The 25,524-nt window shown below is 43.4% G+C and overlaps 1 protein-coding gene across 2 annotated transcripts in view; it reads right to left on the bottom strand.

Moving 5' to 3' along the window:
* The window catches only part of dscama (Down syndrome cell adhesion molecule a), a 137,630-nt gene extending 115,539 nt beyond the window's left edge, over nucleotides 1-22,091 (bottom strand). For both annotated transcript variants that reach the window (XM_039004702.1, XM_039004703.1), the window contains exons 1-2: nucleotides 21,779-22,091; nucleotides 20,877-21,026 (exon numbers count right to left, since the gene is read on the bottom strand). In XM_039004702.1, the coding sequence (XP_038860630.1) occupies nucleotides 20,877-20,982 (106 nt within the window). In that variant the 5' untranslated portion in view covers nucleotides 20,983-21,026; nucleotides 21,779-22,091. The remainder of the gene's footprint in view (nucleotides 1-20,876; nucleotides 21,027-21,778) is intronic.
* Between the last annotated feature and the right edge of the window lie 3,433 nt (nucleotides 22,092-25,524).

Raw genomic sequence — 25,524 nt, 5'->3', positions numbered from 1 at the left:
ACTATTCTAAGCACCTAGCGACAGCTAGGCAGGTAGCCAGTCTAATCCTATTTAACAGGATCTGGCTGTGATGCACGAGGGTGGCTGGGGCGATACCAGGAGTGCAAGTGGGGTCAGGGATGGTGATGTATTAGCCTATGATGTGTTAGCCCAAACCAGGCATAGACCTATGTCGTTAGCCCTTAACTCACCTCAAAGCACCTCATTCAAACCACCCACCGACCTCCTACCTGCACCCTCTTCCTCCAAATCATCTGAACAGGCACCATTTGGAGCATGCATGAGATAACATTCAAGAGAATAAGGTGTCCTTTAGTCATACAGTATGTTACTGAAATGCATCTGAGATAACACACAGAGCCAAGGCCTGCCATCAATCAAGGCTTTCCAGAAGTGTCCCAATCTGTTCCAAGAAACTCTGCGGCAAGGCAGACGGGTTAGCCAATACAAAATATTGGGGCTCTGAGCTGCTGGCCGCTTTAACTCATTTATTTTCTTCCGCTGCGTTAATTCCAGCCATCTCCATATGTTGGGGGGATTAGAGACATATTAGAACCATACTGTCTGGACCAGACCAGGCCCTCCCTCCCTCCGTAATCACTGGGACCGGGAGAGGCAGGGGGAGGCTGTTTTAATTCTGTGAGAAGAACACCCGACTGACCAATCGGGTGGATGCAGGCAGAGTGAGGCCCCCCTGGGTAAAGGCCAAGCTAGAGCTAGTCTGGGCGGGTATACTGACCCTACTCTCTGACCTCAGGCCTGCCATTGGCCACCACAGCTGTTGCTGCTGGGGTTGGGGGTTGGAAAAACAACTTGACCGCTAGATCTCAAAGACTGAGGGAAGGAAGGATGTTGGAATCCCAGGAAGAGGTCTCTCCCATAGAGATATCTATGTAGAAGTAGAGGTATCCGTCTCTGTGGGCACTTAACAAGGAGATAATAGTTATCTACTTATATGAGACACCAACCTTGGGCAAGTCGTCAGAGCATTCTTGTGACATGAGGGTGGGAGGGGACATTAGCCTGAAAAACTATTGTGAGCATTATACAGTCACACAACTTCAGAATGCAGCTCTTTTTCTGTGTTCCACTTTGTTGTATATTATGCAACAATGTATTTCCTCCTAAATAAACACAATATGGAGGGTGTAGGTAAAAAAAGATATATTGTCATGACAACAACCTGCCCTCCCCCTAGATTTCCCTCCTCCCTCCTCTCCATCCCTCCATAAAGGGCTTAGAACCTGGCTCAACAGGCTGTTGTTGTGTTGTCAGGAGTAGAGAGGAGACGACAGGGGTCAGTTTGCCACAGATAAGCTCACAGGGGACACAGGGTCAGACAAGTTCTTTGGCAAGGTGACTTCATAACTGTAACAACCTACCCACCCTGCTTCCCACCCCCCTGTCCCACTCGTTCCCACAACCCCCTCACCCCTCCTCCACCTCCTCCTCCACTCATTAGCAGGTATAATCCCTGTAGACCCATCTGCCAGACACACGGCCACAGAGCAGCAAGCAAACAAGCCTTAGAGAAACGACAATTAGAACAGCCATTATGGGCTATTTGAATTGGCTAGCTGATCGCTTACCTCGCCTGACTGTCTGCTCTGCCTGTACAGATGCAGACAATAGTGCCATTATAGCGTCTCTCTTTCACACAAGATAAGGAACTGTTTGAGTTGCAGGGAAATGATTGTGGCTGATGAACAAGCACACCTGTTGCTGGGTTTCTGTTATGGTATGAGTCTCCCGTCCCTCCGTCTCTGTCTCTGTTTCCATCAGTAGAATATGAATATGGCAGCCAAGCACCGATCATCATGTCACCAGCATTCAAATAATACCACCGATATGCACACAAGTTCATAATAACTTATTTCATCTGCCTACAAACTCTTCATGCCAATCAACATCGTAGTGGTATCCTACAACATAGCATATCATCGCGTGACTCCAAGTTAACTTCGACATGATGGCTATTATATCAGTATTTGCACATAATGCATTTCCACCGCAATTGTTAAGTTTCACCGACAGAAAAATGATCCACCCTTGTCTAACGTATTATGTTTTGTTGACATTGGGAAATTTTATAGACAAATTTGCTGTTTCCATCAGGCCTGTCGTGACCTTTAGTGAGGTAATTCATCCGCTTGAAATGGTTGGATTGAAACCTGGTTATTGACTAGATATTTGATTTAGAACTCATTTCAACTCTTTAAAGAATTTCATTAACAGCCTAGGGGAGACAGAAAAGAAAGACTGTGCCGATTATATTTTTTCTATGTATATTGATCAATTCATCTTTTCAATACTCAGTGAGTCCCAGGCAGCACTGTCTTCGATGCAGTATCAGAGGCCTGCTCACAAAATGGCTGCCGTTGGTTCACAACATAGCCCCATGGCTCCCAGCAGTGCTCCCTGGAAAGAATAAACTCATTACCAGCGGCCTTCCTTCTCTGTCTGTCTATTCACCCTGATTGGGAGCAGATTCAGAAATATCTGTTGTGTAAGATAGTCGATTGCTTTTTCTTCAAGAGTATTGCCATGGATGCCAAGAAATCTTGGGTTGCGTTGCACTCATTGAACAAGGCTTTGTGGAAAAGTAATCCTGGTTTGGGGCTAAACTAGGATCAAGGAACCAGAAACACACAATGTAATCAGTGAACCATCACACCCAATGAATCAGACACTAGGATAAATCCACACAGATGTTTACCTACAATGTCAATTACAACATATGTTATAGCGTATTAATTGGAGAGTATTAAATGTGCCATTCAAGGATTCGAGGAGCCTGTGTCAGACCACGTCGTTGCAAAACAAACAAGAGAAATGTACAGTGCTACCAAATTCTACAGTTCAGAATTTCTACCAAATTCTAGAGAATCTGTAGCCTGTCCATAATCTATTAAACACCTGCAGGAACACTAATTTCGGCATTTGTAAATACTTAAAATACGCATCTATTCAAATAAAATATTAAAAATAATATAATATTCAATATCAGTTCATAAATTGCAGAAAAACATATTTTTAAATGGCATTAAAATGGCAGGAAATTATGTGATGAAGAGGAGTGCATGGTGCCTTCCACAGAGGGGGGTTCTCCCACTACAATCCTAGGGATGTGTGAGAGACCCCACAGTGATTGTTCTGTGTGTGTGTGTGTGTGTGTGTGTGTGTGTGTGTGTGTGTGTGTGTGTGTGTGTGTGTGTGTGTGTGTGTGTGTGTGTGTGTGTGTGTGTGTGTGTGTGTGTGTGTGTGTCTCTCAGTGAGACAGAGAGAAAATGGCTGCACAAGGTCACATGGTCTGGCCTCCATTTTGAAGTTTGAATAATGTTTCTGCAGGTTCAACAGCTGCCTGTCATGTGAAAAACACCACACACACACACACACACACACACACACACACACACACACACACACACACACACACACACACACACACACACACACACACACACACACACACACACACACACGGTAAAACCTACGTCACAGTGCCGTGAGTGCACACAGGCGAAAGCTTTCAAAAACCAGAATTAAAAACAGGAAACTGTCTAACATACAGTGAACTTAATAGCTGTTGAGAGAGAGGAGCTTATCTTCCCACCACAGCTAATATGAGCTTTTCAATGAGATGAAAGCCTCGCTCCCTTTCTTACATTTTTAGTTCAATTTCTCCAGGCAATTTATTTGGAGAGAAAAAAACAGTGTATGCACTGCAAACGCTATTGGCTAAGCATTCGACAAGTCATCCACCCAATGCACCAATCCGGTGCCTCAGGTAACATCAACTGAGAACCTCAGCAACAAAATGGCTATTTACTGTAGGTTCAGGGATGTTATGGAAATCCTGACAGACAAATATTAATACATCAAACATAAAAGACATCACATTAAATAGAATTTCATTATTCAATATTAATTGACAGACATGTTGTTATATATTTGTTCTATAATTTTCAAATATTTCATACATATAGCCTAAATGTACACACTGGTAGGCTCTAAAACCTGAAATTATTTTGCATATTTTATTGCGTGATTGAAAAATTCAAATCAAAGGCATGGACAAGAGCAATGACACACACCAGATCATGTTTCATCATGCCATTTAAAAGGGTTCCTCCGCATTTGAACGCTGTCACTGGTATTTTAGTTAACACACTTCATTCTGTATTCTGTGTTATAGATTAGCCTGGATTATGCAAAGGACCCTACACACAGATTTATCAATTTAATTCCTTTGTGCCCAGAATAATTTTAACAACTGACTCTCCTAGTATTGTATCTCTCTCTGCAGCTGCAAGTGTAACTAAAGGATTATGCAAAAAGCTTCCGAAAGCAAATAGATTTCTACACCTCAGAGAGAGAAAATGCTGGATGTGCACTGTACCACTGTCCACCATACATACACAATGTGCACTTGAGTTGTATGACTAGGCTTTCAGTGTGCATGTTAGGGGGATGGGGTCCAGGGTGAAACTGACCTTGACATGGGAACACTGTATATCTTTATCAAATAAGAGCTCACGTGTGATGGGTCACCGTTTTGTTTTTTAAGAATGACACTCCTATATTTACCTAGATTACAATATATACATACATTTACATTATTCTAAATATATTTTGTAATAAATATTTACAGTGGAAACATAATTTGTTGACTGAATTGAAAAACAAAAACAAACAGATTTGATAAATATCTTTAACATATCAATGAAAAATATATGAGCATGAAAAAATATAAATGCAGTCTTTTAATGAAAATAACATTAAAGACTAATTGTATTATCTATACAAAATCTCATTACAAATTTAGCTTAGAAAATGCAACATCAAAATATAAATGTGTCATATTTAGTTTCATTTTATTACTTCAGATATGTAGAATATAATCATTAAAAACACTACAACCACCATCATTTGTTTGTATTACACAACGTAACAACAGTGAAATTCACTATCAATAAAACAAATATAATTTCCATATTCAAATTTAATATTTGCAAACATTGTGATCATAAATACATTTTTCATTCATCTATTTACTAAAATCCACCTATTTCTGTTATTCGAAAATAGATTAATTACTACTCAAGAAAATCGCCTAATACAAACACCCACAAACAAACCATTTCTAAGGGCCTTACAGTGTAGACACACTACTTAGCATACATCTTCCAGTCATCGTTCCCCATCTGTTCTTCAATACCACATCAAACTCAAGGTCCTTTATTACAGCATTTAATAAATAGACTTCTAAGAGTAAGACAAGACGTGACAGTGCATCTGGATAGGGGAGACTGGGACTACGTGGGGCGAGATGGGGGTGGGGTGAGATGGGGGCTGGGGTGGGAGGTAGAATTCCCAGAACCCACTCTGGTATTCGGCACAGTGATGTGCCCAGGGATGTCACTATCCCAGCTGCCCAACCTGTCTACCTATCTATCAAGGTGATTTCCCCTGGTGGGGAGGTACTGTAACCTTGGAAATACCTTTGGGCAGGTCACCTGACGGCAGGTCATCCTTATCCTGGCAGAGCACTTCCCTCCCTGATGAATTAATTAACTGTATTATTCTCTGTTCTGATTAGCATCATGATCTTCGGGGGGTTTCATCATCACTATACACTATCTGCTTTTGACAAACTTGGAAGGGAGAGACGGGAGGGGGATGACTGAACTCTTCCTCTGATTAAATTGATCAAGTTTCCTAGATTTTTATATTCAATAATTGAAAGTATGTTGTCAATAAATAATATTTAGTCTACAGACAGTTTGGATGAGCAAATCAGGCATGTTTTTGAAAGAGGATTTGTTGTGCAGCTGAGGGGGATCTCAGGGCCATGGGACTTGTAACCAAGGTGATTTTGTTTTCTAAGAGCACTGTAAACATTGATTCACTCCGCTGTGCATTACACATGATTCTAACAATTCATACAGATGGGTTGATTTCTGTATCAAAACGGTACAAATTATAAATCTGCAGAAGTGGTGAAAAATAATGGGTTGTTGTAATATATTATATACATTTTTATATCTCAATGTAATATATATGAAGAGTTTATTTTCTAAATGCTATATCCACCAATTTTTCACAATTGTGTTGTTTCATCAGAAATCGTTGCTTATGGGCACCTTTATGTGTGTGTAAAATATTACTGTTCTCAGATTTTTAATTCATAGATTTTAAATGTCTATTAAAATGTTTTTTTGTCGCAAAACACTATATGTCCATTGTTTAGCTGGAATGGAATGTTCGTATCCTGTATATTTAACATATAAATATAATATATAAAACATCAATATTTTTCATGAGATGACTGGTAATGTTGTATAGTTTTAGAAAGGTCTGGAACTCACCTTTCTGATAAGAATAATTATACATTGCTGAGATGTACTTACCTTTGATGACACAAGCTCAAGTACATAATACAAAATTATGAAAAGTGGGGCAATAGGGCTTGAAACGACTGAAATGCTTTCTAAATATAGTAACAATAGAATAATAAATGACTTACTATAAGAATTCACCTTTCTTATAACTGTAAAAAAAAATATGATCATGCTTAGTTAAAGAACAATATTGGCACTATTTCGTATAACTGACAACAGAGAATTTTCTCCTAAATGCCCACTGAGTGGCACAGAGACACCATTTAAATGTGTGCAGACAGCTTTAAGCACAAAGTCATTTTGTCCATTTGTGACTAAGTGAAATGAGTTCTGTTTAAATTCTATGAAATTATTTACTATTTTTCATGTTGAGAACTCTAAATCCTGCTGAGAATATCATGAAACCACAACGGTTGGATTCGCTAGACTGTCACCTTTAAAATGCCAGGCTAGTCGTTCAGAGGAAGAGAAAATCTATTATTTGTCTGGATAGGCCAGAAAACGTGACACGTCACCCTAATGTAAATGTGGCGTCTGAAACCTGACACTTCAAGTCAGCTCCGTTGAGGGAGTGGAAGCAGAGAGCAGACAAATGGGTATTTCGGGCACTATAAGGCACGGGACCCTATGACGTTCACAGAGTGCTATGTACACCAAAATGTCAGTCGGAACCAGTCCAGAACCACTCAAAGTCCCTCATACTTTGGACTTAACATCTAAAAGAAATAACTAATTTACCAACATTTCTGAAAATGGATATGTAGCATTTTGGAATGAAACTCTTCATATATAGTTAAAAATGTAAAGGTCTATTGAAAAGTGAAATCCTTGTGTAAACAAACACACACACATCCTACCATGCGCACACACGCACACACACAAACATCAGAAGAGCAATGCATTTATGTCAAATGACGTTTCACTTCTCGCCTGTCCCTGAAAATGTGAAAACATGGACCCATTTGTCGTGTCTCCATCAAAGCTCAAGTCATGTTTTTCTTATTTCCTTCTCACTCACTTGACAGTAAATGCAGCGCAGGCAGAGAGAGAGGAAGAGAGAGAGAAGAGAGAGAGAAGAGAGAGAGAGACAGTAACAGAGAGGAAGAGAGAGTGTATGGGTCTTTGCTGTGAATAGGGAAAGTGAGTGGCATGCACGGACAGCCCCTCTGTCTCACAAAGACGCTGCAGCAGCTGCACACATACGATAAGAGCAGCCATTCACAGCCTACGCCCCCCCTCCACCTCCCCGCAAACACACACACACACCTCTCTCTGCCATCAGCCTACTGCAGTTTCCATGCAGATGTCGAGATTGCGGTACGCCATTATCGCCAGTCAAAGGTCGGTCTTATGGATCACCTAATGGTGACGTCACCATCATCAACAGTAAGGTTAAACATGGGCAAAATGGAGGGATGGAGGTGGAGATGAGGAGGAGGGAGGAATAGCCTTCCCCTCTTTTCTCGCTGACAGAGAGTAATATTGCGGGGACAGAAGCACAGCCATTTTGTCTCTCTGGCTGAGACTGACTCTCGCCTCGTTGTGTGTTTGTCACCATCATCTCTAGCTCCAGTACAATGCCATGTTTTCTGCCTTACTTCTCCTTGCTTAGTCTTGCTGCTGCTGCTCTTATATTATGGTCCAAGACTGCTTATATGCTGGAAGTACAACACAAAAAAACAGTAAAGCCTCAAAAGACCAACCAGACAGAAATCATGACTAGAAAATTACTATTTATAGAAAGGCCTAAATACATCTACACTCTTACAAAAAAAAGGGTTCCAAAAGGGTTCTCCGGCTGTCCCCATAGGAGAACCCTTTTTGGTTCAAGGTAACCTTTTTTGGTTCTAGGTAGAACTCTTTTGTGTTCCATGTAGAACCCTCTGTGGAAAGGGTTTTACATGGAACCTTAAAGGGTTCTACCTGGAAACAAACAGGTTCTACCTAGAATCAAAAGGGGTTCTTCAAAGGTTTCTCCTATGGGGACAGCCGAAGAACCCTTTTTGGTTCTAGATAGCACCTTTTTTTCTAAGAGTGTATGTTTCGAGAAAATGTTGTTTGTCTTGACATTTGTTTTCTGGCACCCTGATGCTGGTTAGCAACACCTGTTCAGACGGAGAGAGTCATAAGTCTCCATCTCGTTCCTGAGCTAATGAGCCCATCATGACAGATACACTGAGCAACATTACTGTCTGTCTCTGTCTCTGCAGCCTGACTGTGATGTATAGGCAAAGAAAAGGCCTTGTGGGATGAACAGGGTTCATATCTACCTTGTCTTGTCATGTGTGTGGCTCGCCGCAAAACAAGAGGGACCCAGAAAAACACTAGTGTAGTTCAAGCCATTGGAAACGCCACCATCGTAATGTCACAAAAACACACATTCTCCATTCTCTTCCCTTTGACCAAATGATAAATCAGTGCCTCCAAAACATCCAGTCCACAGAAAGAAATGCTAATTCATGTGTGGTTCCTTCCATAATTAGCTCATGTTGCGTTTATCGCTAATCTATATCTTGAACCGGGGCCACGTGGGACCTGGCAAGGGGGGGTTGCTGAGGAGTATTTTTGTAATACTCCACAGTATTTTTGTTTTTGCTCAATCTGATTGGGTGGTTCAGGCAGGGTCTGGCTCTTCCACCACTACCAACACCAAGATACATGTGCCAAACTGCAGCAGCACCTAGGAGCCCTTGCTCAGTGTAAATATTAAGCTGTGCTTAGTCCCCCTCCCACACACCGGCTCGCAGCTCTAATCGTTCCCAGCCCCTAGAGTTTAATAAAGAACAAATTGTGGTTATTCGTGAGCAAACAGCCACAGTGCGGAGGTGGGAGTTTGATCAGTGCAGGGAAGGTGGTGGTGGTGTTGGTGGGGGAGAGAAGGGAATTAATATCTCTGACTTTCTGGGTCTGGGAGTGGAGCAGGGGAAGGATGATAGAATCTAGACTGTTAGAATCTAGCTAACCACATATGGATCTGAATTACATTATTTATCAACACTCACAAATGCTCACTGAGTGTCTACGACAGTATCAGAATCTTCATAGGATCTTTAAAAATGTCACAATCTAATAGAAGTGCATGAATGATAAAATACGAGGGACATTTTGGCTTCCCCTCCTCTCTCCTCCCTTACCCCCTTACCGCCATGCTTATCATGCTGTGTGCACACTGCCTTGCACACAAATGCATCTCTCCCGTCATGTTCTCATAATGCTTTGTGGCAGCCGCAGTCTGATTCATGTGCACAGGTATTGATTTTCCTCCCTCTCTTTTCTTCTGTGTATCCCTTTATTTCTCCATTTATTTCTCGTGCTAAGCCCCCTGCCACTGGGCGTGGGGGGAGAACCAGCCGGGAGCCTGTGAGAGGAGGACGAGAAAACTGTCTACACTAGAAACACTGGCTCCCTCACTCGCTATACAGCACACCATTTATTTTGATTTATCTCCTTTATTCTTGCAAGGAACGCTCGGCTGCAGAGTACATTCAACCTTAGTTCGAGCTGTGTGTGTCTGTGTCTGCGGTCTGTACATCTGTACAATCACTCGATCCTCCACAGGCCGCCTGACCCATTTTCTGTGTGTATAACAATACTCCAGCCAATCATGGAGAGAAGGAATGACGAGCACTCGAAAAATACTCTTCATCCAGCCTGTCACACGTCAGAGTCCAAACCCTGCCTGTCGACAGAGAGAGAGAGAGAAAGAGGGAGGCAGAAGTAGAGAGAGGAAGAGAGAGAGAAACCTCACACCCCCTTCCTCCTCCAACATGGCTACAGCTCCCAGAAACACAGCCATGTTAGTCATTCTCCCTCTCTTATTTCCCCTTCCTTCCTTCCCTCCCTTCTTTCTGTCTCTGTCTTCAGCACACAGGGACCAGTAAAACCATTATCCCTCCTCCGCCCCAGCCCCCTTCTCGAGTCTGTGCTGCATTCACAAAAGCCTACGCTGCTTCCATACTGTCTTACCAAAGGGCAAAACCGACAGCGAGCGTGCAATACTGTATGAACGCTACCCTATACATTCAACACACCATGACACCTGATACCTGTGGGCTACAGTTAAAGTATTATGAGAAATGACTCACTCCCATTTTATCTTCTACTCAACCAGGGTCTACATCAATACAACTGAATTACTATGGACATTTTCCCTTCTAAAAATGCTGATCTTATACATAACTGATGAATAGCTACAAAGGCTACAAACCTGAGTTTTATACTCATTTACATACAGTACCAGTCAAGAGTTTGGACACACCTACTCATTCAAGGGTTTTTGTTTAGTTTTACTATTTTCTACATTGTCAAATAATAGTGAAGACATCAAAACTATGAAATAACACATATAGAATAATGTAGTAACCAAAAAAGTGTTAAACAAATCAAAATATATTTTAGATTTGAGATTCTTCAAAGTAGCCACCTTTTACCTTGATGACAGCTTTGCACACTTCTCTCAACCAGCTTCATGAGGAATGCTTTTCCAACAGTCTTGAAGGAGTTCCCACATATGCTGAGCACTTGTTGGCTGCTTTTCCTTCACTCTGCGGTCCAAATCTTCCCAAACCATCTCAAATGGGTTGAGGTCGGGTGATTGTGGAGGCCAGGTCATCTGACGCAACACTCCATCACGCTCCTTCTTGGTCAAATAGCCATTACACAGCACGGAGGTGTTTTGGGTCATTGTCCTGTTGAAAAACAAATGATAGTCCCACTAAGCGCAAACCAGATGAGATGGCGTATCCCTGCAGAATGCTGTGGTAGCCATGCTGGTTAAGTGTGCCTTGAATTCTAAATAAATCACAGACAGTGTCACAAGCAAAGCACCCCCACACTATCACACCTCCTCCTCCATGCTTCATGGTGGGAACCATACATGCGGAGATCATCCGTTCACCTACTCTGCGTCTCACGAAGTCACGGTGGATGGAACCAAAAATCTTAAATTTGGACTCATCAGGCCAAAGGACAGATTTTGACCGGTCTAATGTCCATTGCTCATGTTCCTTGGCCCAAGCAAGTCTCTTCTTATTGGTGTACTTTAGTAGTGTTTTTTTTGCAGTAATTCAACCATGAAGGCCTGATTCACGCAGTCTCCTCTGAACAGTTGATGTTGAGATGTGTCTGTTACTTGAACTCTGTGAAGCATTTATTTGGGCTGCAATCTGAGGTGCAGTTAACTCTAATGAACTTATCTTCTGCAGGAGAGGTAACTCTGGGTCTTCCTCTCCTGTGGCGGTCCTCATGAGAGCCAGTTTCTTCAAGGCGCTTGATGGTTTTTGCAACTGCACTTGAAAAAACTTTAAAAGTTCTTGAAATTTTCCGGATTGACTGACATCCATGTCTTAAAGTAACGATGGACTGCCGTTTCTCTTTGCTGAATTGAGTTGTTCTTGCCATAATATGGACATGGTCTTTTACTAAATAGAGCTATCTTCTTTATAACACCACTACCTTGTCACAACACAACTGATTAGCTCAAACACATTAAGAAGGAAAGGAATATGGTGTTGAACACAGCTGAGCGTTCAACACCATAGTGCCCTCAAAGCTCATCAATAAGCTAAGGACCCTGGGACTAAACATCTCCCTCTGCAACTGGATCCTGGACTTCCTGACGGGCCGCCCCCAGGTGGTAAGGGTAGGTAACAACACATCTCCTGTACTCCCTGTTCACTCATGACTGCACGGCCAGGCATGACTCCAACACCATCATTAAGTTTGCCGATGACACAACAGTGGTAGGCCTGATCACCGACAACGACGAGACAGCCTATAGGGAGGAGGTCAGAGACCTGGCCGTGTGGTGCCAGGACAACAACCTCTACCTTAACGTGATCAAGACAAAGAAGATGATTGTGGACTACAGGAAAAAGAGGACCGAGCACGCACCCATTCTCATCGACGGAGCTGTAGTGGAGCAGGTTGAGAGCTTCAAGTTCCTTAATGTCCACATCACCAACAAACTAACTGGTCCAAGCACACCAAGACAGTCCTGAAGAAGGCACGACAAAACCTATTCCACCTCAGGAGACTGAAAAGTTTTGGCATGGATCCTCAGATCCTCAAAAGGTTCTACAGCTGCACCATCGAGAGCATCCTGACTGGATGCATCACTGCCTGGTATGGCAACTGCTCGGCCTCCGACCGCAAAGCACTACAGAGGGTAGTGCGTACGGCCCAGTACATCACTGGGGCCAAGCTTCCTGCCATCCAGGACCTCTATACCAGGCGGTGTCAGAGGAAGGCCCTAAAAATGTTCAAAGACTCCAGCCACCCTATTCATAGACTGTTCACTCTGCTACCGCACGGCAAGCGGTCCTGGAGCGCCAAGTCTAGGTCCAAGAGGCTTCTAAACAGCTTCTACCCCCAAGCCAAAAGACTCAAGGGCATCTAATCAAAAGGCTACCCAGACTATTTGCATTGCCCCCCCTATCTCTTTTCCACCGCTGCTACTCTCTGTTGTTATCATCTATGCATAGTCACTTTAATAACTCTACCTACATGTATGTACATATTACCTCAACTAACCGGTGCCCCCGCACATTGACTCTGTACCGATACCCCCCTGTGCATAGTCTCACTATTGTTATTTTACTGCTGCTCTTTAATTACTTGTTACTTTTACTCTTATTCTTACTCATATTTTTTTAAACTGCATTGTTGGTTAAGGGCTTGTAAGTAAGCATTCCACAAATGAACTTTTAACAAGGCACACCAGTTAATTGAAATGCATTCCTTGTGACTACCTCATGAAGCTGGTTAAGAAAATGCCAAGAGTGTGCAAAACTGTCATCAAGGCAAATGTGGCTACTTTGGAAAATCTCAAATATAAAATATATTTTGATTTGATTAACACTTTTGAGTGAGTTCAAACTTTAGACATGTACTATGTATGACATAGAATATTAAATGGTGTTACTCCAACGCATTACAAAATGTAATACTGATATTAAATATATTTATATTGTATATATTGTGTGGTGACTTCATGGCCCCAGTGACAGAGATGACTGTTTACACACCGGCTGCCATGTTCCCTGTGGTGTCTTCACTGTGTCCATGGTGACAGACAGACCAGTAACAATACACCAGGGGGAAACTGGCTCTGGCTGGGCCTCAAACAAATGCTACAACATGATTCCACTGAGAGAGTGAGTAAGTGAGTGATTGAGTGAGTGAGTGAGTGAGTGAGTGAGTGAGTGAGTGAGTGAGTGAGTGAGTGAGTGAGTGAGTGAGTGAGTGAGTGAGTGAGTGAGTGAGTGAGTGAGTGAGTGAGTGAGTGAGTGAGTGAGTGAGTGAGTGAGTGAGTGAGTGAGTGAGTGAGTGAGTGAGTGAGTGAGTGAGTGAGTGAGTGAGTGAGTGAGTGAGTGAGTGAGTGAGTGAGTGAGTGAGTGAGTGAGTGAGTGAGAGAGAGAGAGAGAGAGAGAGAGAGAGAGAGAGAACACCAGCCCTTGAACACATGATGATAACGGCCTGGCTTTGATAAAACTCTTGATATTTACTTCAAAGCCACATTACACACAGCCTGGTTGGCTTGTCTCCCTCACAGCAAACACCAGCCAGGTGACACACCAATAGAACAGGAATAAGAACAACATGAATAGTGTGTTGTTTCTGAACACCATTATATCACATGTATTTTGGGTAGATGACTCAACAAGAAATAGAACACATTCAGGTGTAATACATAGTCAGACACCCTGTATATACTGATAGTATCAGGATACTACGAAGACAACTGATGGTAGATTTTCAATATTGATTGGATGACTTCCCATTTCATTATGTATCTTATCACTTTGCTCCTAAGTACAAGGACAGAGGGTTACTGTGGAGTGAGAGGTAAAGAGAGAGAGATATGGGAGGGTGGAGCAGAAAAGGGCTATGTACTATCATGGCCGATGGCCCTGGTGTGTGGCTCGTGTGTGGAATGAGAAAGAGTGTATAGAGTGTGTGTGTGCGTGTGCCTCTCTGCAGTGCTGGGGTCCGGCCCCACTCGTGCTGAATGCAGAGGAGGCCAGATCAGGCCATGGCAAATCCCTACAAGGCCTTCCTCAGTGACTGCAGCACAGCACAGCCCTCAGCCTGCACCTGGGGAATGGGGCAACACTGCTAGAGCTGTGTCTCTCTCTCTGTGAGGCAACAGCAGCAGAATCAGCAACCCAACCCCAACACGACACAAACACATCCAATAAGAACACTCATTTTGGTATTGATGGAGAATAAGTGTTGGGGTTGGTTTTACAAATAGAATGTCAATCAATAAAATATCAATAGAATTTACTTCTGTTTACTTCTGTATGAAACAAAAACGGTTTTGTCAGAACCTATCTATGCAACAAATATGCATTATTGCAATATGAGAAGCTCTTTTGAAGTTTCAGTTGAATTCGACCCTCAGTATCATCAGCATAGTAGATACAGGAAGAGCTTGCCACCAATATCCATTTCATTAATTGGTACTGATACTGACCTTGTATATAGTGTATATTATCGAGTGTATTTCTTTCATTCTCATGTGTACTTTACAGAGGGTGTATTTATTTTATTCTTGTGTGTACTCTACAGAGGGTGTATCTATTTTATTATTGTGTGTACTCTACAGAGGGTGTATCTATTTTATTATTCTGTGTACTCTACAGAGGGTGTATCTATTTTATTATTGTGTGTACTCTACAGAGGGTGTATCTATTTTATTATTGTGTGTACTCTACAGAGGGTGTATCTATTTTATTATTCTGTGTACTCTACAGAGGGTGTATCTATTTTATTATTCTGTGTACTCTACAGAGGGTGTATCTATTTTATTATTCTGTGTACTCTACAGAGGGTGTATCTATTTTATTATTCTGTGTACTCTACAGAGGGTGTATCTATTTTATTATTCTGTGTACTCTACAGAGGGTGTATCTATTTTATTATTCTGTGTACTCTACAGAGGGTGTATCTATTTTATTATTCTGTGTACTCTACAGAGGGTGTATCTATTTTATTATTCTGTGTACTCTACAGAGGGTGTATCTATTTTATTATTCTGTGTACTCTACAGAGGGTGTATCTATTTTATTATTCTGTGTACTCTACAGAGGGTGTATCTATTTTATTATTCTGTGTACTCTACAGAGGGTGTATCTATTTTATTATTCTGTGTACTCTACAGAGGGTGTATCTATTTTATTATTCTGTGTACTCTACAGAGGGTGTATCTATTTTATTAGTCTGTGTACTCTACAGAGGGTGTATCTATTTTATTATTCTGTGTACTCTACAGAGGGTGTATCTATTTTATTATTGTGTGTACTCTACAGAAGGTGTATTTAATTCATTATTGTGTGCATTTCTTTTATATGACTGCATTGTTGAGCATTTCACTGTACTGATTATACCTGCAGTGCCCGTGACAAATAAACTCTGATTCGATTTGGTACTATTAGACATATCTCATAATATCCCTTGCCTAAGTCTGACTCACCAACAGTAAAGGTAAGAAGACTGAATCCATGATGAGATTCATAAAATGGTTCTCAGAAGGACCAAATCTATAAGACAGTTGCGGATGCAAGGTACCCTTCACTATTGGAATGAAAACATTCCAGAGCTTAGAACCAAGAACAATACATAACAGGATTGATCCTGCATTCTGCTATTGCAGCCAGCCAGCCACACTGCAGAGCAGAGAAAATATAAATGTGTGGGTGTCATTGCTTTATCCGCACCTATATCTTCACCCATATCTTAGTGAGAATCAGCTGCTTATCAGAGGGGAGCATGTAGCTATAGACACAATTTAATGGGATATGGGCCTTACTTTTCCCTCTTCAAATCATTGCTATAATTCCTGCCACACGATCATCACTTCTTTCCATGTAAAATAATGTTACCATATTGTTTGTGTTTTGAACCATGTCATGAAAAAAGATGAAGTGTAATAATCCATCATCTATTAGATTCACCAGCGGTCCTCAACTCTGAGCATGGAGAGCTACAGTATATGGTGTGCAGCTTTTTGTTCCAGCCCTGCATTAATCATCTGGTTTAACTAGTACAGGTCCTGATAAGCAGTAAATTGTTTCAATCAGTTGTGTACTGTAAGACAGTGCTGGGCTGCAACAAAAGCCTGCACGCCCGGTAGTTCACCAGCACCAAAAATCGAGTCAAATCAAATTGTATTTGTCACATGCGCCGAAGATAACTTTACCGTGAAATGCTTGAGCCATTCCCAACAATGCAGAGTTTAAAAATGAAAATAGTAACACAAGAGGTATAAATAAAATACACAAGAATGGAGCTATATACAGGGAGTACCAGTACCAGATCAATGTTAGGCTATATACAGGGAGTACCAGTACCAGATCAATGTGGAGCTATATACAGGGAGTACCAGTACCAGATCAATGTGGAGCTATATACAGGGAGTACCAGTACCAGATCAATGTGGAGCTATATACAGGGAGTACCAGTACCAGATCAATGTGGAGCTATATACAGGGAGTACCAGTACCAGATCAACGTGGAGCTATATACAGGGAGTACCAGTACCAGATCAATGTGGAGCTATATACAGGGAGTACCAGTACCAGATCAATGTGGCGCTATATACAGGGAGTACCAGTACCAGATCAATGTGGAGCTATATACAGGGAGTACCAGTACCAGCTCAATGTGGAGCTATATACAGGGAGTACCAGTACCAGATCAACGTGGAGCTATATACAGGGAGTACCAGTACCAGATCAATGTGGAGCTATATACAGGGAGTACCAGTACCAGATCAATGTGGCGCTATATACAGGGAGTACCAGTACCAGATCAATGTGGAGCTATATACAGGGAGTACCAGTACCAGATCAATGTGGAGCTATATACAGGGAGTACCAGTACCAGATCAATGTGCAGAGGTATTTGAGGTAGATATATACATGAAGGCAGGGTAAAGTGACTAGGCATCAGGATAGATAATAATACGAGTCAAATAAAGAACAGAGCAGACAGGCTTGACCTACAACTACTGACATAGACAATGCACTTTAATGCAATGCAACTCCTACCCACTGTCTTCTTAAATGTGTGTATTGTCCACTGTCATTAGCACATATTTTCACGCATGCAGACACTGGAGCTCTTTGAGTGGTGTATCGTTAGGTTCTGCACAGCAACCTAGCCTAAAGTGGGCCTAACCCCAGTGAGACTTACAGAGGAATGGTTAAAGGGGGCCTGCTGCCTGCGCTTCATGGTACACCTCTCCAAACAGAAATACTACCATCTATAATTCATACTACCAGATACAGAAAAGCTACATTTGTGATGTTGTTCATGTCTAAGTGTTGATATTCTCATTTTTAACTCATTAAACATTTAAAAGGTGGGCTTTGGCAGCCCATCGAAAACAAGAGTAGGGCTTGGTGATCTGTCTAGAGCCCCCAGTCAACATGGATACCACATACACACAAACACACACACATATTCTTTCACACACGCAGACTCTTTAAATTGCACTTCATATGCATGAGCCATGAAGAATGGGGAGAATGGATGGTGGGTTTGTGCGTTGAGACGTGGATAAAGACTATTTGCTCATGGATTCATAGACTTCCGTCATTTATTATTAAGCATGGAGAAGAGCACTGGATTGGTGGCGGCAACATTTTTCTGACAGTGTTTACATATGGATTTTAACAGTGCAAGTAAACACTTTGTTTTGTCAGTGAAGTTCACTTTTGAAAGACAGCTAGGAAAAAGGCCCATTTAGCCTTGCATTAGACAATGATGGCATTGCATCCATACAGTACATACATGTAATTCATTCATATGAACAATCAATCATTCAAACAGTCAAGTATTAATTCTGGGGAAAAAATGTAACTCAAAATTATGACAAATATGTATTCCATAAACCATAACCCTGTATCCTCTCAGCTCCAAAAGATCCTTGCGGCAAATCCATTTATGGACAATTAAGAGATTGATATAGATTTCAACATGGTTGCTTTCACCTCAGTGGACAAATTGTAAAACGGCAACAAAAAAGAAATCACTGCATTTGCCCTCCGTTCAAAAGCCAAAACAACATTAGCTTTGTCTATTGAGTTTGTTAAATGCCCGACATAAAGTGAATTTGCCCCCGGGGGCTAGGAAACAATCGAGTAGATGAGCAACGCAGACCGAGTAGACGAACAAGGCAATGGCTCCCATCACCAGAGAACTGGGTCAATAGCACTGAGGCTAAGTGACATCACAGGGTTGCCATGCCCTCCTCCCTGCTCTCGTGGAAGACTCTCGTCCAGTCTGGGTCAGCAGGGAAATAGGGACACTCTGTCATGGGGTCCGACGGACGTGGACACACAACAGAATGTAACGAGCTGGTTGCATGGCTGGAACAGGGGCATGGGCGCTAATCTACTAGTCTAGTCTGACCTCAAAAGGCCTTGCAGACAGACAGTGCAAAGCACATCCACACATCCCTTGGGTCAAAACACTTAGCTATCTCAGAACTATGGCCTTCTTTTCTTGCAGTGAGATACTCACTTACCAGACTGGTTTTGTGAAGATTTTTAAATAACATGTTCTCTATATACAGTTGAAGTTGGAAGTTTACATACACCTTTAGCCAAATACATTTTAACATTTAATTCTAGTTAAAATTCTCTGTATTAGGTCAGTTAGGATCACCACTTTATTTTAAGAATGTGAAATGTCAGAATAATAGTAGAGAGAATTATTTATTTCAGCTTTTATTTCTTTCATCACATTCCCAGTGGGTCAGAAGTTTGCATACACTCAATTAGTATTTGGTAGCATTGCCTTTAAATTGTTTAACTTAGGTCAAACGTTTCGGGTAGCCTTCCACAAGCTTCCCACAAAAAGTTGGGTGAATTTTGGCCCATTCCTCCTGACAGAGCTGGTGTAACTGAGTCAGGTTTGTAGGCCTCCTTGCTCACACACGCTTTTTCAGTTCTGCCCACAAATTTTCTATAGGATTGGAAGTCAGGGCTTTGCAGTGGTGGGCCGTCAGGGCCTGCAAGACTCATTGATTGTGTCATTTTTTTGGGTAAACACTGTTTACCCAAAAATGTCAATTTGTCAATTTCAAGGTGACGCAAAGCCTGGTTATACTGCGTTTCTGTCTAAATGTATAGTGTCTAGAGCCATGGCATCATAATGAGGTGGATTAATTCGGGTGGGACTGTGTAATACCTCACTGAAGGCCCAGGCCCCAGGCACGCCACTGGGGCTTTGTGATGGCCACTCCAATACCTTGACTTTGTTGTCCTTAAGCCATTTTGCCACAACTTTGGAAGTATGCTTGGGGTCATTGTCCATTTGGAAGACCGTTTTGCGACCAAGCTTTAACTTCCTGACTGATGTCTTGAGCTGTTGCTTCAATATATCCACATAATTGTCATGCCTCATGATGCCATCAATTTAGTGAAGTGCACCAGTCCATCCTGCAGCAAAGCACCTCCACAACAGGATTCTGCCACCCACGTGCTTCACGGTTGGGATGGTGTTCTTCGGCTTGCAAGCCTCCCCATTTTTCCTCCAAACATAACGATGGTCACTATGGCCAAATAGTTCTATTTTTGTTTCATCAGACCAGAGGACATTTCTCCAAAAAGTACGATCTTTGTCCCCAAGCACAGTTGCAAACCATAGTCTGGCTTTTTTATGGCGGTTTTGGAGCAGTGGCTTCTTCCTTGCTGAGCGGCCTTTCAGGTTATGTCGATATAGGACTTGTTTTACTGTGGATATAGAACATTTTGTACCTGTTTCCTCCAGCATCTTCACAAGGTCCTTTGCTGTTGTTCTGGGATTGATTTGCACTTTTCGCACCAAAGTATGTTCATCTCTAGAAGACAGAACGCATCTCCTTCCTGAGCAGTATGACGGCTGCGTGGTCCCATGGTGTTTATACTTGAGTACTATTGTTTGTACAGATGAACGTGGTACCTTCAGGCGTTTGGAAATTGCTCCCAAGGATGAAACAGACTTGTGGAGGTCTACAATTCTTTTTCTGAGGTCTTGGCTGATTTCTTTTGATTTTCCCATGATGTCAAGCAAAGAGGCACTGCGTTTGAAGGTAGGCCTTGAAATACATCCACAGGTACACCTCCAATTGACTCAAGTGATGTCAATTAGCCTATCAGAAGCTTCTAAAACCATGACATCATTTGCTGGAATATTCCAAGCTGTTTAAAGGCATAGTCAACTTAGTGTATGTAAATTTCTGACCCATTGGAATTGTGATACAATGAATTATAAGTGAAATAATCTGTCTGTAAACAATTGTTGGATTGGTGTCATGCACAAAGTAGATGTCCTAACCGACTTGCCAAAACTATAGTTTGTTAACAAGAAATTTGTGGAGTGGTTGAAAAACTAGTTTTAATGACTCCAACCTAAGTGTACGTAAACTTCCGACTTCAACTGTACATTATATTGTGATTAGAGAGTGATTAGAGAGCAGAGACTTACTCTGGACGTTGATAGACACTGTGTCTTTCTCCCAGGACACAACAGTGATGTAGGCCTCCACCGAGGCTGGGATAATGCACTTGAACACCGCCACATTGCCTCTCATGGCCTTCTGGTCCTCCACACGGACCGTGTAGGGCTCTCGTAGAACTAGAAGAGATGGGGGAAACAAGAAATGAGAGTCCTCAATGAATTGACTTAAATTTTTCTGTTCTGGCAAATTATATGCTGTCTATATATTTTGTTTCTTTGCTTTCTTCACTGCTTTAATCACAAGCATAACAAATGTGACATCCCTGACTCTGAACATTACCAACTGAAATGTTTAGCAGGTGGTCACTAGTCACCCAAGTGGTATACTATACCCCATTTAGTGACCAACAAGCTTCTGTTCAACATCTCCACACTGTCTGTAGCCCTAATTCCCACCTCTGTAATCAACTGTCCATTTCCATAACCACACTGGCCACTGACCACTATACTGTAGGGCTGGGATTTTTCCAGGGACCTCACGATACAATATAATCACGATACGTAGGTGCCCTTAGGTGTATCTCGATTCTATATGTATTGTGATTCGATACTGTGATTTTATTGTGATATGATGTTCCTAACAAAGACAAGAGAGAGCCTTGACAAAACAAGTTTTGATCAGTAATGGAAATAAAACTGCTGAGTACATGTTGGCTCACCATGTAAAAAGAAGATGGAGAACAAGCTATAGAAAGAGAAATACTGGAGTTTTGGAACAGGTACAGCAGACCAGCGCTAGATAATGTTAACTACCTAGCAATGATTTTTGAAATAATAATATTAATAATTCTCACATCACTGCTACTGTAGATAAACAACCCTACTGAACAATATACAGTATGCATAAACCAAGCAGATAGACCACTCACCAGCCTTAATATGGACATCTTGGCTCCTGATTTTCCCTGAGGGGTTCTCCGCTGTGCAATAGTAGGTGTTGTCATGGATGAGGTTGCTGAAGCTGGAGGGGTTGAAGTGGAAGATCTGGAGGGTGCCATTGGGGTGCACGTGGCGGATCCCGGGGACATCGTAGATCTCCTCTCCGGTGGCCAGGTACCAGCGCAGCGAGGCGGGGGGCACGCCCACGGCGGGACAGGGCACCGAGGTCCCTGTGGTGCTGGCAAACACTACCTCTTGCACAGATGCATTGACAAAATATAAGCTGGAACGTAGATCTTCACTGAAAACTGCAAAGAAAACAGAGCAGAGCAGGGAATGTTAGTCATTGGTAGTGTTTAGGTTTTTTGCTGCCCATCTTCTCAACTAACGTTCAGCCTTTAGCCACCTTTGATTTTTACCAATATATACTGTATATCCCTGATCCTGATCAACGTGAAGAAAAAACACTGAGCCTTTTTACGTTTTTGGAGAATTTTTTTCTGAAATGTATTCTCTATCCCCTTATTTGGAGGGGTATTTTTATGGGAGTTGTTTTACAATGTAACATTTTGAGTGAAATAAACAACCGATGAATGGCCAGAAGAACCAGTTTCCATCATAACAATGGAGGCCATTTTGCAATATTTCTAAACTAAAACATCTGAAAGCCTCGTCAGCAGAGCTCCACTATGCATTCATCTCTAAGACTTCTTATGTTGTATTTCACGTTGAGTCTGTGGTGCTGTAATGGTGTTGTGCTCTGACTGCATGGCCAAAGTGCTATTTTCAACTGCAGTGAGGAGGAATGGAGAAAGGAGAGTTGTTCAGTATTAAGAGGCATTTCAGAGGAGCCGAGGGAGAGGAGAGGAACTTGGAGGGCCAGCATAGCACCAGACCTGATTACAAACACAGTGCATAATGGGAAACTGGGGCTGGAGGGCTGCTTGTGGAGGGTTGAACCACGACCCCGAGGGGGATGCTGCTACTCCCTCCCACCCAACCCAATACTGAACCAATCCTTTATTAGCTGGTATGGTGTACTGTGTAGGCAGGCACCAAGGCCTCTGGGAAATCAAAGATACTAGGCAAGCACTCCATGTAACCTAGTGTGTCTGCCTTATTGTTAACATGGGCTTTTGGGTGAGTTATCCTAAATACATTATCTGCGTCTTATATGGACGTCATTTAGTTATATGGATTATTATTGGATATGAAAAAAACTGTTGAGAACGACACCAAACGTGTCTTCCAGACTATTCCCACAACCTGCCTTGTCATTGTAGACAGCCTACCTGTTGGTGTGTGATCCTACACTCCCTGTCCTGTCACAACCTAACACTAAAGCAATGTACCTTGTAATGTACTCAAAGGTACTCTATTATAGAGTACCCAGCCTGCCACATTCCCTGCCCTGTCACAACCCAACCTGCCTCATTCCCTGCCCTGTCACAACCCAGCCTGCCTCATTCCCTGCCCTGTCACAACCCAGCCTGCCTCATTCCCTGCCCTGTCACAACCCAACCTGCCTCATTCCCTGCCCTGTCACAACCCAGCCTGCCTCATTCCCTGCCCTGTCACAACCCAGCCTGCCTCATTCCCTGCCCTGTCACAACCCAGCCTGCCTCATTCCCTGCCCTGTCTCTACCCAGCCTGCCTCATTCACTGCCCTGTCTCTACCCAGCCTGCCTCATTCACTGCCCTGTCTCTACCCAGCCTGCCTCATTCACTGCCCTGTCTCTACCCAGCCTGCCTCATTCACTGCCCTGTCTCTACCCAGCCTGCCTCATTCACTGCCCTGTCTCTACCCAGCCTGCCTCATTCACTGCCCTGTCTCTACCCAGCCTGCCTCATTCACTGCCCTGTCTCTACCCAGCCTGCCTCATTCACTGCCCTGTCTCTACCCGGCCTGCCTCATTCCCTGCCCTGTCACAACCCAGCCTGCCTCATTCCCTGCCCTGTCACAACCCAGCCTGCCTCATTCCCTGCTCTGTCTCTACCCAGCCTGCCTCATTCCCTGCCCTGTCACAACCCAGCCTGCCTCATTCCCTGCCCTGGCTCTACCCAGCCTGCCTCATTCTCTGCCCTGTCTCTACCCAGCCTGCCTCATTCACTGCCCTGTCTCTACCCAGCCTGCCTCATTCCCTGCCCTGTCTCTACCCAGCCTGCCTCATTCCCTGCCCTGTCTCTACCCAGCCTGCCTCATTCCCTGCCTTGTCTCTACCCAGCCTGCCTCATTCCCTGCCCTGTCTCTACCCAGCCTGCCTCATTCCCTGCCCTGTCTCTACCCAGCCTGCCTCATTTCCTGCCCTGTCTCTACCCAGCCTGCCTCATTCCCTGCCCTGTCTCTACCCAGCCTGCCTCATTCCCTGCCCTGTCTCTACCCAGCCTGCCTCATTCCCTGCCCTGTCTCTACCCAGCCTGCCTCATTCCCTGCCCTGTCTCTACCCAGCCTGCCTCATTCCCTGCCCGGTCTCTACCCAGCCTGCCTCATTCCCTGCCCTGTCTCTACCCAGCCTGCCTCATTCCCTGCCCTGTCTCTACCCAGCCTGCCTCATTCCCTGCCCTGTCTCTACCCAGCCTGCCTCATTCCCTGCCCTGTCTCTACCCAGCCTGCCTCATTCCCTGCCCTGTCTCTACCCAGCCTGCCTCATTCACTGCCCTGTCTCTACCCAGCCTGCCTCATTCCCTGCCCTGTCTCTACCCAGCCTGCCTCATTCCCTGCCCTGTCTCTACCCAGCCTGCCTCATTCCCTGCCCTGTCTCTACCCAGCCTGCCTCATTCCCTGCCCTGTCTCTACCCAGCCTGCCTCATTCCCTGCCCTGTCTCTACCCAGCCTGCCTCATTCCCTGCCCTGTCTCTACCCAGCCTGCCTCATTCACTGCCCTGTCTCTACCCAGCCTGCCTCATTCCCTGCCCTGTCTCTACCCAGCCTGCCTCATTCCCTGCCCTGTCTCTACCCAGCCTGCCTCATTCACTGCCCTGTCTCTACCCAGCCTGCCTCATTCCCTGCCCTGTCTCTACCCAGCCTGCCTACATGCCTGCCTGTGCTGCCAATCCCCTTCCTCTGGGAACAAACATTTTAGTGCTTCATCAATTCCTAACAAGGGCTCCATCTACCACAACCTGCTTCCACCTAGTCTGGTATAGCATATACAAATACTTGCATAATATACATGTATATTGCATTTAAACACTCAGTTCACACATACCAAAATGCACAGGATTTCCTTTATATACATAGAGTCACATAACTATTTGTACCTCAAACTTACAGACATTGGGGAAATCTAAATTGGATGGCATGTGTTGTCATCAGTCAGGGTTGTTTTAGTTTCTAAATTGAGACTTCCATAAGCATGGAATGGCGAAGGGAAGTGCATGACCGCTCCATTCTTATGGATCGGCTAACAGGAAATCGTCAAACCCCAACATTAACAGTTCAATAGATTGGCTGTTTGGGAGCACACACACACAACCAAGATTCACATGTTTGATTGATGAGTGGTCTGAATAGCATGGTGTAGTAACTCCAACTGTGTGTGTGTGTGTGTGTGTGTGTGTGTGTGTGTGTGTGTGTGTGTGTGTGTGTGTGTGTGTGTGTGTGTGTGTGTGTGTGTGTGTGTGTGTGTGTGTGTGTGTGTGTGTGTGTGTGTGTGTGTGTGTGCGTGTGCATGTGCGTGTGTGTGTGTGGTGTGTGTGGTTGCGTGCATGTGTGAGTGTGAGTGTGTGTCCTACT

The sequence above is a fragment of the Salvelinus namaycush genome, chromosome 12 (genome assembly GCF_016432855.1).
Source record: "Salvelinus namaycush isolate Seneca chromosome 12, SaNama_1.0, whole genome shotgun sequence".
Taxonomy (NCBI): domain Eukaryota; kingdom Metazoa; phylum Chordata; class Actinopteri; order Salmoniformes; family Salmonidae; genus Salvelinus; species Salvelinus namaycush.
The sequence above is the reverse complement of the archived record's forward strand: the minus strand, read 5'-3'. Positions and strand labels throughout refer to the sequence as shown.